The 15,784-nt window shown below is 34.1% G+C and overlaps 1 protein-coding gene across 1 annotated transcript in view; it reads right to left on the reverse strand.

Annotated features, from left to right (window-relative positions):
- Positions 1 to 15,784, reverse strand: part of LOC136829342 (Ca(2+)/calmodulin-responsive adenylate cyclase-like) — a 272,221-nt gene that overhangs the window by 164,125 nt on the left and 92,312 nt on the right. The window contains 2 exon segments of the mRNA XM_067087752.1: positions 4,595 to 4,602; positions 7,989 to 8,138. Of these exon segments, the coding sequence (XP_066943853.1) occupies positions 4,595 to 4,602; positions 7,989 to 8,138 (158 nt within the window).

The raw sequence follows: 15,784 nt of genomic DNA on the forward strand, positions 1-15,784 counted from the left end.
AATCTATATACATAAGAATTATAGAACTTAAGAAGGCATTGTATATATTATATATTACTTATGTATCTATATATATATATATATATTATATATATATATTATATATATATATATATATATATATATATATATATATATATATATATATATATATATATATATATATATATATATATATATATATATATATATATATATATTTTATATATATATATATATATATATATATATATATATATATATATATATATATACATATATATATTTCAAAAAGCAATTTGATCCACAGAGAGGTATATGAAGAGTAAATCAATGAGCAAATGGACTTCAAAATAAAAGATGGAAGTAGATAACTGCTCTCCGAAGAGAATGTTGTCCTTGGTTCTTTAAGAATAATTTAAACCGTTGTTGAATATGGAAGGCAAAGGAGTGGTAAAAATGAAAGACACAGGAGTAAAAAGGGTTACTAAGTTTGAGAATGGTTGTGGAAGCCACTAATGAGGACACATACGGAGCAATAACGATACAAATGAAAAGAAATCAGGGGCACTGGACAAGTGAGATGTAGCAGTTAGATGGTGAAATGGGTCTTGATTGGCTGGTCGGGATTTGTATGGTAAGCTTACTCTACTTAGATCAGGAAAGTTTATGAAGGAACTGGCACGAGGAATAATTATTCTTTTATGTAATGTTAAAGTGACATGGGAAGATATAGGAATTATAGGGGCATAATTTTACTTAATCTACCTGAATGGTACATGGTAAGATTTTGACCGAAAAGATAAGACCGACGACAAAAGCACTGACACTTTATTAAACTAGGAAAACTGTGTGGGTCAAGAGTTGGTTATGAGAAAATGAGGTAAGAAGTTTGAAAGTAAAGGGAAAAGCTATTTCAGGAATGCATGTCACTAGAGAACGCTTTAGACAGTATTAATAGAGTCAATTGGAGACTGTCGAGAATGTACGGCATAGAGAGCAAGTTACTAAAAGAATAAGAAGTTATTATGATTGAATTGAAGTATGTGTTGAGAGTTCGAAAACAGAGAGATTAGTTCAGTGTAAAAAAAGTGCCTACGACAAGAGTGCTTCAGACAGAGGACATTGGATGTAGGTGCAAACTTCAAGAAGAAGAATACAGATCGTAAATGGAGCGTGAAATGGTTAATATTTGTAGATGATACAGTACTGACCGGGATTGTGAAAACTGCAAAGAATAGTGAGAGATCTGAGTTTGTAAAGGGTTACAGTTGAGAGTAAATAAGCACAAGCAAAGTTATGAAATTAAAAGGGCAACAAGAAGACACAGCAACGAATGCTAAAGAGGACTGTGAAAGTAAACTTCAGATTATATATATATATATATATATATATATATATATATATATATATATATATATATATATATATAATATATAGGGTAACAATTACTCTTACAGAAAACAAAGAATATGCAAAATAAGAATGCATGTTCAAACTTAAGTGACAGAATGCACAAGATAAAGACCATTGTAATGCACGGAGGTTTGCAGGTATCATAACTGAGTATAACAGCACAATCACAATGCATGTAGCAAACAGCAATTAAAGAGGATGCTTGCGACACACAATGTGCTACAACATGACACACACAAGAAATACATATCATTAATAACGCGTCTTATCTCCACCCCTTTCCCTACACGCTACTTAATATTAAAACCTCTACTCTTACCTCATTTATGTACGGTTACTTAGTATAATCATTTGCCCATCGCATCCAAGAGCACCTCTTGGGAGTAAATGAAACTGCCAGGTGCATATGTATGTATGTATGTATGTATGTATGTATGTATGTATGTATATATATATAATATATATATATATATATATATATTCTAATTTAATTTAATATATATATATATACAATTGTATCTAAAAATCTTAATTTGAATTTAAAGGCTTTGTAGTGACAATTGTATCTAAAAATGTATAGAAATCGATAATTTCAGAGGGACCTGTATTATAAAATATATATATATATATATATAGACTATATATATATATATATATATATATATATATATATATATATATATATATATATATATATATATATATGTACATATATATATATATATATATATATATATATATATATATATATATATATATATATATATATATAATATATCAGTCACCTTTCTACCAGATATATATATTTGCAATGACCACAATGACCGCTGGACTTCTTGATTTTTTCACAATCTGGATACGTTTGCCAAAACAAAACTTGAGATCCAAATGAAGAAACAAATGAAGAAATTCTGACAGTCACGGCAGGTTTTCAATCTAAACCCAATTTGTCAGAATGAGGTTAACGCTAACACTTGACCAAGAAGGACATAAATCTGTTTCAGTTCATACAAGCAGATATCTGTCAGATTCAGATACATTTACTAGATCTGGAACAGACTCTTCCTCTCCATCACAGCAATAAGCATTTATTGCCTTTCAAGCCAAAATATTTTTATACAGAATCCACATCACATTTTACTAGGATATATAATATTATTTATAATAATAGCCACAACGACTTCTTGATTTCGGCACACTTTTCAGATACGCTTGTCTATACAAAACCAAAGATCCCAATGAAAAAACAAATGAAGAAATCCTGGTCATTGCAAATATATATATATCTGGTAGAAAGGTGACCGTTAGATTATATATATATATATATATATATATATATATATATATATATATATATATATATATATTTTAACCACAGTGCCCTCTGAAATTATCGATTTCTCACATTTTTAGATACACTGTCACTACAAAACCTTTAAACCCGGTACATTAACCACTTGACTAAAAATATGGATATGTCTATTCCTCCTCACACATATCTGCCGAATTCATATACATTTACTATCTGGCCAAAAAAGGGACCAGTAAATTCTATATACTCGAGCCATGCTACAATGGTGAGAATGAGACTATTCCAGTAAATGTATCAGAACTTTAAAGATGTATGTATGAGCGGATTCCTGTTCTTTGCCTCCCCTTGTTTTAGCCAAGTACAAGAGCTAATCGTAGGCAGCTGCTCCTCACCTGAAGATTTAATCAAAATGTACTGACCTTCGTATGCATTAAAGGGTTACATACCCCGTTGTGTTTAGCTATTGTTTGTAAAACAGTCTTCTTGTAAACTTTCATTCCATTGTAAGCAGACTGCATGAAGATGGCCCAAAGTCAAGATGAAAGATATTACAGTCCATTGTTCCACTTTCCTCATGCCCATATACTTGCTGATTATTTATTTCGTGTTATTAATTTCGTGGCAGAAGTTATACATAAGTAAATTATATATATATATATATATATATATTATATATATATATATATATATATATATATATATATATATATATATATATATATATATATATATATAATATTATATATATATATATATATATATATATATATATATATATATATATATATATATATATATATATATATATATATATATATATATAAAAGATATGGACACAGAGCTTATAAACAAAAAAGATCAAGTGCAAGGAGTTTCTGGAGTGTCCGTCTTTATGCACATATACCAAAGGTGCTGCCATTTGCGAGAACTGAGTCAAAAACTAATTTCCTCCTTTTATATATACAAAGTGAACACAATATACGTTCAAGGTTACGCCGGTTTCATGAATTTATGTGTCGGACAACCGTTAAATTGAAATTCTGTCCTTGAAGGTAACGACCTAGGAAACTAATGCACAGCAGCATATCCCTCGTGAAAAGCTGCTCTGTGGACGAATTGACTACTGGCTAGATGTAGCCGTTTGCCCGAACATGGTCAAACGATATAAAAACTTTCGTTTGTATGTATGTATGTATGTATGTATGTATGTATGTATGTATGTATGTATGTATGTATGTATGTATGTATGTATATATATATATATATATATATATATATATATATATATAGTATATATGTATGTATATATGTGTTTGTGTACTGTTAGATTATAGTAAAAGTCATTCATGTATGTGTGTGTTGTGTACTGTTAGATTATAGTAAAAGTCATTCATGTATATATATATATACTGTATATATAATTACTTATTCTTGTGTGCTACAAGTAACACAGTATACGGATGGCGTCCCTGGGTAGAAAAATACCACCTATGACTCTGTGGGTACATTACCTAACCCAAATAACGGTCTGTGTATTTTTGTTTCCATGGCGTCTTTTTTTTTATTGACAATCAAATCAGTTTTATATATTCGAAATCCTAAATAAGTCGCAAATAAAATACGTACACTTACAAAACACTAACAAACAGAACCATTACAAATAAGTGGTAATCCACTTCATTACAAGCAACAAATACTTTGATAGTTGATATGAAATCCACTCTAACATTATACTGAAAGGCTGTAGAAGAAAGGCTGAAATAAGAAAATAGATTCTGAATAAGGTCGTTTTGTAAAGACAACAGAGTAGGGAAGACTTCAATAGAATATACACGTTTTTTCTTTTCAATTAAGATCAGAACTTTTCTGTCAACTCGATTCAATGACAGTGTTTCCTCTCTACGAAAAAAGCTATGGAAAACTTCAACTCTCAAAACCTTTTGGCTTGTTCCGAGCCTACACACTTCCTTCCTCACAAAAGGTGGGTCGATTACTTCTTTCAGACAGGACACACATCGATTTCTCTATTTCTCTTTTCAGGATTACACAAGGTGGTTAAGTCGCTGCTTCATCAGTCCTGTGGGACTCGCATAAAGAAATAAAACGAATTATAGAGCATCTTTTTTTCATTCCCGCTTGTTATAATTGGTCACTATGGTTACTCCCCTTCCTCACAAGGTCGTTATAATGGTTACTTTAGTTACCAGAATCGTTTTCTCAACGACTGAGCTTACGCAAGAGCAATAGTTACGTTATCAATTCTTATGACAGTTTCACTACCGGCTACGTAGCGTGGATGAATGCATTCTCCTTAATGACCACCACATTTGTCATGTGCCGCGTGATGAATGCGTTTCTGGTGTATCGCATTTGCCTATTTAAAATTTGCTTTGTGGCCCTTAAACTGACTAATCATTTCAGATGTTTGTAAAAGGTCACCTCTCTCAGAATAGAATACAATAGAATATACAATTTAGGCCGAAGGCCAAGCGCTGGGACCTATGAGGTCATTCAGCGCTGAAAGGAAAATTGAGAGTAAAAGGTTACAAAGGTGTAACAGGAGGAAAACCTCGCAGTTGAACTACGATACAATTGTTAGAAGAGGGTGGAAGGTGAGATGGAAGAAAGAATATGAATGGAGGTACAGTAAAAATAATGAAAGGGGTTGCAGATAGAGGCCGAAGGCACGCTGCAAACAACCTCAAGTAATGCCTACAGTGCACCCCAAAAAGGGGGTCACCTCTCTTAAAATTGCTTTTGACCACTTCATATCAGCTGGGTCTCCATCCTCCCGTTACCCGAATATCAATGATCACTTTACGTAAGCCGGATATCCCCTCTCCTCTTCCACATATCCCAAACCATTTTATTTTAGGATATCCGTTGTCCTCTTACCCTTATATAAATAACCATTTAAAATTCTCAGAATATCCATCCTCCTGTTATCCAATATACGAATTACTAGTTCACATTAGCTGGATAACCACCTCTTCCTCCTCCCAACATTAACTGAAATCTTCAAACCCAAAGCAGTGATTTCGACGACCCATCAACTTTGTGAACTTCACTGGTCCATTATTGCTTCAGAAAAACAAAAATCATTCCTATCTCAAAACGTCAAATTTTGTTGGATTCAGAACGTCATAAATGTGTCCACAGATTATAAGGGTGGAGATGCTTAATACAGAACAATGGGGTGGATGGAACACGGGTTTCTTTACTGATTACACAGGTGCGGGAACTTGATTATCTAATCATGGCAATGGTATGTCAGCAATACTAAGTATTTCCTGTTCAGAAGTATTATGGTTCCTTTGGAAAAAATAAATGAATGAACAAACCGCGCTTGCAGAAGATAAAGCTGTTCAACAATAAACTGGAAAGTAAGAAATACAATGTATTTACTCTGGTGCCTACTGAAAAATAATTCTAGTCATTTCAAGTCAAGTATCTGCATTTCAAAATCCTCATATCCCTTCTATCTAACAGGACCCTTAGTGCGCTCACCTGATAACAACCTACGATGCATTACTACCTTAATCTTGACAAGTTTCATTCAAATTCCTTAACAAAGTGTCTCTTCAGTATTATCTTACTTTTTCATCGGTTTTGCCGTTATCTTCGAAGTTAAAAAAAATCTGTATCTAATCTTATATAAGGATGTATTTTCTAGCATGACCACTGAATCCCGTAAGTCGCATAAGTAATCCACCATTTCCCCGGTGACATATTGGTATAATGTCATCAGTCACTGCTACCCTCGATTATTTCAAAATCTTTCTTATTACATTAGACTGGGGTTTTATAACTTTGATTTTTTAAACTTTCTGATTAGTCATTTGACTCAGCAGACGAAAGGTTGTTACACAGCATTCCTTGTTATCTGAGTATACAGAATGTCTTCCAAGAAAAATGCAATGAGGAATTTAAGCTATGCACGTGGATAAGACAAAAAAAAAAAAGATAAGGAAGTTCTTAACATCAACAAAAAACCACCTACGCTTCTAAAAAGAGTCACATCTTAAACTGGCCGTACTATCAGGATACAGATAAAACACTTAGATTTGTAACGGTTTAATTCTGTAAACCAATGGTGACATCAAAGATCTGGATAAGTAATCATCTACTGAATGTACTGGACAGATTCTAGTTTCCTATTCTAAATAGAATTATCTTTGGGTTTTAAAGAACGATTCTGGGAAAAGGTCTTTCCATCCTGCCTCCTTTTGCCTTCAAAATACTGAGCTGGTTGGGAAACCTTTACCACTGACATTACAATAACATAAAAAACTGTTAACCTTTTCGGACACATCTTCCAATGAAATCACCACAACAAATAAGGAGCAGAGTTACAATGTCCTACGACGAAACTTCTCTTTCAAGACACAAGCTTTGAAATAGCTTTTTACTTCAAGCTTTTCACTGAACCTTACATGAAGATTACACAGGTTATGTACATTTCTTAAGGTGAGGGGGGATTTTCTGAAGAAGAGCATTCGCCTTAGTTTGATCCTCAAAGTTTCTCTTAATTTTACTCAAGTAATAACGACCAGAGTTCAGTAAAATAAAAACCTGTTTCGTGTACATGTGATATTTACCAGAAGCTTCTCCCCTTTTCGTTTTATTCTCGTGTAAGTGTTGTTATGGTTAACAAGAAGGCCGTTCTTATGTGAAGAGGTATTTATGTTCATAAATTAACTTACTTTACTTAATTACTATATAAATAGAAATAATTCGTGATATATTTCCTTGAGAATATACTATGCAAAGTGGAAAAATTTCTTTTATTTTCATGTTTCGTCAACATAATAACAGGATTTTTACAACTTACAGTAGTCTATACATCATACACAAGTCAATGTGTAGGGAAAAATAACGTTACCTGGTGATTTATGAACATCAAACACAAAGCAAATGGCTTGCAAAAAAAAAGACTAACGACCAGCAAAGTATTTTAATAACAGGAAAGTACATCGTGAAACATTAAAATTTCGTTGGAAATCCATCGACGTTTTTATAAAAAGAAAACACGAACTCTCCGATTTCATCAGTTTGGAATGACGCACAAAGAAGAGCGTGAAAAAGGTCGGGTCAATCATCCTCTACGCTGATAGCACTTCAAAGTCCGCAAAACAATTCGAACCAATTCAACGAGACTGTCAAGTATCAACGAAAAGAGAGAGAGAGAGAGAGAGAGAGAGAGAGAGAGAGAGAGAGAGAGAGAGAGAGAGAGAGAGAGAGAGAGCTTGAAATACTGCAAAATGATGGCAAATTTACTCACCAGTTTGTCATTTTCGTCCTCCATCTGAAGCCTGGCGGCTATACAGTTTCGAGTGTCGAGGAAGGCCTTCCTCTGGGCGGCTTCCATCATCTGTTGGAGCCAAACACCTGCCATGTTGACTGCCACTGCCACAACACCATTCGCAACGAACTGAAATAAACAGGTATTTCCCTTTTTATATATTCAGACAAAAAATCGAATGTAAAACGTTATGTTTACTAATGGAAAATGTTTAATGGTGCCAAACCTTTAAATAGCTGAACAGGGGGATTTGCACTGGCGCTTTAATGTGAATTTCGAAGACTTCCCGATTATCCCGGGATGACACAGATGACGGTCAATACGTGATGTGTTTTACTTACATAATAACTACAAGCTTCTCTTACAGCACACTGCTCGTATTTTATTGGTTTGTCTAATGGCTAAGGCTACATTTACCCCCCAAAATTATTTCTCGCTCTATCCTCTTCCCGAACACTTTCTCTATGTCCATTTCAGTCTTCTAATTTATCTTATTTTGATAGTTATGATTCACAGCTTTATCTTATATTACAAGATCGAGCAAGAGAGAAAATGAGTTTACTAGTTAATTTACCGCCAAAATTTAATTATCAAGCACTGCCGTTTCAGTAGTATTTTCACGAGAAATATAAAACATTCTTTTTTTCTGAAGTTCCTCTTTACTAGTCGATACATAGTGCCCTCCACACATAAAAAAAAGTGACAGGAAATAAAAATGCCAATTCTGACAGAAATTTTCAAGTGTTAGTATCCAAGGCACGTGTTATCGATAATAAGATCCTTATTTATAACTCGCAGATGTTGGGGCCCAAGGCTGTCAAACGTATCTTGGGTAAATGGGCGCGCGGTATGTGACGACTTGACTGACCTCTTTTAAGTCTCCGTAAAACCCAAATCCTAATAGAGATTTACTTTCTGATATGAAGAACAAGATAATAATAATAATAATAATAATAATAATAATAATAATAATAATAATAATAATAAACTACCGGGATGCCATAATAATGTTGGCCCTGTCCTTACAGTTAATGAAGTCCCTGTAGGATGATAAACCAAATATATAATTTAAATGAGGAAAACACTGACCTTCTGGTGTCCCTGAAGATGCGAATTACAAAAAAACAAGTCATGAAACTCCTTTGGGAAGTCATTACGCTATGTAAATATACATTTGTGAGCGACGGGACAATGAATCATTTCTTACGGCTTGGTATAAGATAAGATCCCAGCTTCTGTGACAGCTGTAATTTCTCCTATTGTATGCTGAACTAGCACAGTGACGTAGGTAAATGTGTAATTAGGGGAAAGTTTTAAAGAATGCTGAATTATACTATTATTCATAAGATGAACCCTATTCATAAGAAACAAGCCCAACGGGCCAGTGGCATGAAATTCATGCTTTCAAAGAATACGGTGTTCGTTTTGTTTTTAAAGATATTTTAAACAAAATTGCATTCACACTACCAAATCGACACATCAAATCATGTTAAACATAAGGGATATCTAAGTAGGTTTTGCATCTGACTTTGACAAGGAACAGAACCTTCAACCACTTCATGTACGCTATATTATATTAGCACTAAAAATAGCCTGTATATGAAAGAGCAGTAAGGAAATATCATCTACAAATATTTATTTACACTGAAAAATATTTACTGACAAATATTTACAAGGTCAAAATTCTACAATCGATGTTGATTCGCCAGCCAATAGTAACGATTACTTACCGGCTCTTCTAGTGCTCTTTTGAGGGTTTAAAACTCAGTGCGGTTGTCTGACTGACCAGAGTGTCTCTTAACGCAAGTCATCAACATGACAGACAAAAACTGCATTATACATGATAACATAGTCTCAAATTTCCATACATTTCTTAACACCTATAAAAAATATGTTTGTTATTTAATGTGAGGCAGTTAACAAGAATTATTTCAGATATACGAACACCAAGTTAATTTTATTAAACATTATGATAAAACTTGTGCTTTTCAAGTTTTTACATGGTATTCATAATTTTATAAAAAAAAAAAAAAAATGCTATTTACTGGCAGTTAAATACTGACGGGGGTGGGGGTGGGGGTGGGGGGAGTGTTACCTACATTCACTATTACCTACATACTATAATCTATAATGAACCACTGTGCCCACAAATTCAACTACCTCAATAATATAAAACTGATTTATCTGAGAGCAACAACATATCAATTTTGTTGAATAATTTCTAACTCGCTGCACTAGCGAGCAGATGAGCAACTGTAACCCAGGTGTCAGCGTTCGGACAAAATGATGTCAGGGTTAAATCGTTTCTTTTCAGACTTTACCTCGGTGACTATTTTGCCATTATAATGTACACTTTTTACTGCCTAACTGCATCGACTGCCCCTCGGGTGCGAATCTACTACAGACGTAATGAAGTGATGAGGTCAGCGTTTAACGATACATTGATACTTGGAAAAGCAACGTATGAGTAGTTGTGTTATCTAAAATCTGAATAATTCTACAAGGGCGTTTAAAAATATTAAATCTTTTCGCTTGATAAAAAAAAAAAAGCTCAACACTGCGCAATGAATACTGTTTCTATTTCAGTTTACTTTTGCAGCGTACTCCACATGAGTGCTGCCAGCGAGTCCTGCCTGACCCACTAGCTATAATCAGACAGCATAGCACGCATAAGGTTTCACTCTCCCACAAGCACTTGTGTAAACAACGAGTATTCGATTCAAGCATTCTCATTATTTCTGCCACACATTTAACAACAGATTACGAGCCTCATTATTGCCTTCAGTTTATTGAATCCTTGCCCATCCCTTGAAAATCCTGGTCTATCAATCAACAAAATTGGATGTAAAATAATTTTCTTTCAATTAAGAAACAAGGTCAGTTTAGGCATCGTTTCGTCAGGATCATTCTTTTTTCCATGACCCGGGCACATGTGAACATTTATGATACCTTTACTTCATTTTCAAAGTAGGTTGCTGTATTTCATATCAAAATTCACTTCATCCTCTATTAATTACGCCAGTTTACTTATGCAACCAATCACCCAATAAACTTTCAACCAATGACATTCTGACTAAATACACCGAGATTTTCAACACTGCTTGGAAAAATTATTTCTAGTCCCACTAAGACTTGTACGAAGAGACGAGTTGCTACGGTGATACTTTTGGTAACTGACACATGGGGCATAAACCTTGAACAAACTCACTCTCTCTCTCTCTCTCTCTCTCTCTCTCTCTCTCTCTCTCTCTCTCTCTCTCTCTCTCTCTCTCTCTCTCTCTCTAGGCAAGATCAAAGAGATGGAACGATTATTGCAATGGGAACGTTCTTCAACTCGAAGAAAACGGATGGGTACAAAAAGATTCAAATCCATCCGAAGGTAGAAGACTACAGAGAGAGAGAGAGAGAGAGAGAGAGAGAGAGAGAGAGAGAGAGAGAGAGAGAGAGAGAGAGAGAACCAACAGGTAACCGTACCACAATAAGGGTATAGAAACAAGCATTAAGGACAAGGATTTACGAAAGTCTTGGATTACACGACAAAACGAAGAGCGAAACAAGAGGAAAAAATGTAGCTGGCCTTGAGGCAAAAGCAGAGGACGATGTATACAACTGAATAAGAGTTACGAAAAATAAGTCGACATAAACAAAGAGTAATACATGACATTATTCAATTTTGAAAATGGTAGACTAACATAAGGCCAGAGGTCACTGACAAAAAAAAAAAAATCGGGCTTTTACAGCAAAAGGAATCAACAATTTGTTAAGCGGTGTGGGCTTTGAAGAAGTATCTAAAACAACAAGCATGCTGAACAACTGATGGACTTTTAAATTGCTCAAGAAGAATAACAAGGAGGACGACTCAAGGCTTGCCGTAAATAATAGGTCATCTGTTTGGTTAACACACAAATGGCCAAAACAAATTCTTCCATGATTAGGAGTTGCTCAAAACAGCGAGGAAACAACAAACACATCTCTACGGTAAATGTAAAGAAAACAAATGCGGTGAAAGCCACAACAAGAGGGGAAGAAAAAAAGGAACATTGTTGCCGATAAGGAGAGATTAGAGCCGGTATAAGACCTCGGGTATCAGTAAGTGGTATATAGGCGGAAGTGTCGAAAACAGTAACATAAAGAGTAAGGATACAGTTATTTGAATTACGATGGAAGAGGCTATGGGTCTCTTTCGCCAGATATATACTCTGTACGTGTATTTTCAACGGGCACAATCTAGTCACTTTTTAGATAAATTTATCATTGCGAATCTTAAATCCGAGTGCGTAATAAACAATGAACCTCTACTTTCCGAGATGGTTCGAACCCACACACGCTAGTGGGAGCGAAGTCGCTATTACTTAAGGCTCTACTTCAACTATACGCATATGTATCTAGAATTCAGAAACACGTTACTAGGCCCATCTTCATCATTGTCACGAAGTATTTTAGCAATCTTTACTCTAGGAAAATTGATCTGAATCTGGCAGTCAGATGCATGAGTTGAAGTAGATTCTCATCTTTATCTACTGCAATGAGGGTTAAAGCACTTAAGCAGTGAGGGAGTTCGAATCCAACCGATAAAGAGAGAGCTTCTTCATTGATCTCTACCCGGCTTCAAGGCTTGGAGTGATAAGAGTAAAAAAAAAAAAAAAAGTGAAGAAATGGAGAAGTGAGAGCATAAGTGAGGCTATTAAAAACAGCAAGATAAATGAACTTCCGAAATGATTTTGGCAAAGAACAATCGACACTCAAATCTGAAGTGCTGTTCTGCATGGATTCAAGAGTCAAGATGATGCACGAAGAAGGTGTAAGAGGAGAAGCATCGGAAATGCTGTGTGGGAGAAAGTGAAGTCTAGAGAAAATAATAAAGAAGACTCGCGACAGAAAGAGTGAGGGAGAGAATCGATCGGGTACAGATGATGGGGAGTGAAAGAGGTGGCTAGAGAAATGAAAGAATCAGACTGGAAACGCACAGAATGACTGGGGTTAAATCACAATGAAAAGACGAAAAAAAATTATACATACGATTGGAAATGGCAAATGGCCTGTCCGTATAAGATGCACATACACTAACTATATATATATATATATATATATATATATATATATATATATATATGTGTGTGTGTGTGTGTGTGTGTGTGTGTGTGTGTGTGTGTGTGTGTGTGTGTTTGTAGATGTATATGCCACAATTAAGCACAGTTATTTAATATATGATTCACCGCTTCTTAAAATACGTTGCAAATATTTCACTTAATGTCCTCAGTCACTTGCCAGCTATTTGCTGGACCAGTCATTTGTTAAAATTATCCTGAACTAAGTTGATGGTATGAAGAACAGAATGTATGAAATGTAAAAATAAAAATGCCCTAAAGAGAAATGCTAATTAGCCACCAGTGTTAGGCAAAAGATTATATTAGGAAATTTATGAGAAGAGTAAAGCAGCATTATTGTGTGCATAAAACATATGTCTATAATAATAAAATCCGAGAGGATCTGATTTTGTTTGTCCTCCCCGGGTGACAGTAGGGGAGACAAGCCACAGCCATACTTCTCCTGCAAACCTGTTTATTCGCCCCGGGGGTAGGTCGGGGATTGGGAGGGTAGGGAAGACAGCCCCGGGTTCCAGCGCGCGTAGCGCTTGCCAACAAGCTCATATAATATATATATATATATATATATATATATATATATATATATATATATATATATATATATATTATGCACACAATAATGCCCTTTTACTGTTCTCATAATTTCCTTGTATAATCTTTTGCTTAACAATGGCGGCCGATTAGCATTTCTCTTTGGGGCATTTTTATTTTTACATTTCATACATTCTGTCCTTCGTGTTATCAAATTACTTAAGGATACATTTAACAAATGACTGGTGCGGCAAGTAGCTGGCAAGTGACTAAGGACACAAAGTGAAACATTTGCAATGTGTTTAGAAAACAGTGAATCATACATCAAAATAACTAAGCTCAATTGTGGTGTATACATAAAAAAAAATATTTCAGGAAAACAAACCACTCCTTTGATACAAAACAGAAAGTTACGTAGTGAGGAAGAACCGAGCACATAAGAGAATCAAATTACATTTGCCACTTGTTAAGGTCATGCAAAAGCACCGCGTATAACCCGAGACGCGTCATATCTCACTTGATTGTTTATTTTGGTATAATTAACTGCTCCGCTATTATTCACCGAGTTGATGACTAATTCAGCTTTTGAAGACTGTACTTGGTCTATCAAATGAAAAAAGTGATCATGAGCTGCTATGCTGCGTTTCTTCTTAGAGCAATTGACGCGAAAACTTTTTTTTTCTTTCTTTGAGTGGAGTAAATGCTTTAAATTTATTCACATTCTTTCGCAGTAATTTTTCACATTCAGCTCATTCTCTGCAAAGCAGTTCTGATCTGCTTTTCCACAGATATTCAGAGATTCCTTTCTGCCGTTGAAATGAACACTGATTAATGTTTTGAAATAAAATTATATTTCTGTATATACTCCTGCTATTTATCTGGTACTTCGGAATTATATTTGTCTTTAGTATACAGCCTGAACTGAACGAAAGTGAAGCAGATACTGAAGTAAACACCGAACCAGCAACTGGAACAGTAATTGAAAAAGAAAAACAGAAATAGAATTAGAGAATAAAATAAGAAAAAGAAAAACAGAAATGGAATTAGAGAATAAAATAAGAAAATGAAAAACAGAAATGGAATCAGAGATTAAGATAAACTAAAAAAATTGTCTCAGGAGAAATATCTTAAGTAAAACTGAAAGTAGAGATGATACTGAAGCTGATGTATGGTACACAGGACCTAACGGTAAAAAAGAGAATGGAATACGAAAGTTATAGATAACAGAGTACGTGATGGTTAAAAGCACAAAACAGAGTTAATCATATCTAGATAAATAATACACACGTAATGGCATTTGAACTGATATCGATAAATTCAGAAACCAAACTGGAGTGAGGAAGATGATCGATCGACTAAAGCTACAGCACAGAACGTTGCCTCTGCAATAAAATAAATTCATTCTTATACGTAAAACTGGTGAAAGAGCGGGGGAAGATCAAAAGTCCTGACTCTGTTGTAAAAGTAATTGTTGTTCTTAGGTCAATTCGAAAACAGTGCCGGTAAAAGAAGAGGAAAGATTTGGTTCTTTAAATCATCTCGCGTGTAGAACTTCTCAACGCAGGACCTTGGTGCCGTACCATAGAAGTAATACCCGTTGTTAGTCTTTTTCCTGCCTCGACTCTAGGTAGCATGAATAACTAAACCAAGAGCGCAAGCACACACACACACACACACACACACACACACACACACACACACACACACATATATATATATATATATATATATATATATATATATATATATATATATATATATATATATATATATATATGCGTATATGGTTTGGGTGTGTGTAGATATATACAAATTATGTATGTGTATGTATATTTATGTATGTATATATATATATATATATATATATATATATATATATATATATATATATATATATATATATAATATATATTAACAAATTTCACAACTGAACACAAAGGCCCTTACATCATGATAACATATTATTATTATTATTATTATTATTATTATTATTATTATTATTATTATTATTAGAATTACTCATAATGAACAAATACTAAACAATTACAACAGCCCAGTGAAACAGCCTCGAAAATGCAAGAAAAAACAATGTATTTTGCAAAATTTGGTTTCTTGTCTGTTTATTGAACAAAGATT

The sequence above is a fragment of the Macrobrachium rosenbergii genome, chromosome 44 (assembly GCF_040412425.1).
Source record: "Macrobrachium rosenbergii isolate ZJJX-2024 chromosome 44, ASM4041242v1, whole genome shotgun sequence".
Lineage (NCBI taxonomy): Eukaryota > Metazoa > Arthropoda > Malacostraca > Decapoda > Palaemonidae > Macrobrachium > Macrobrachium rosenbergii.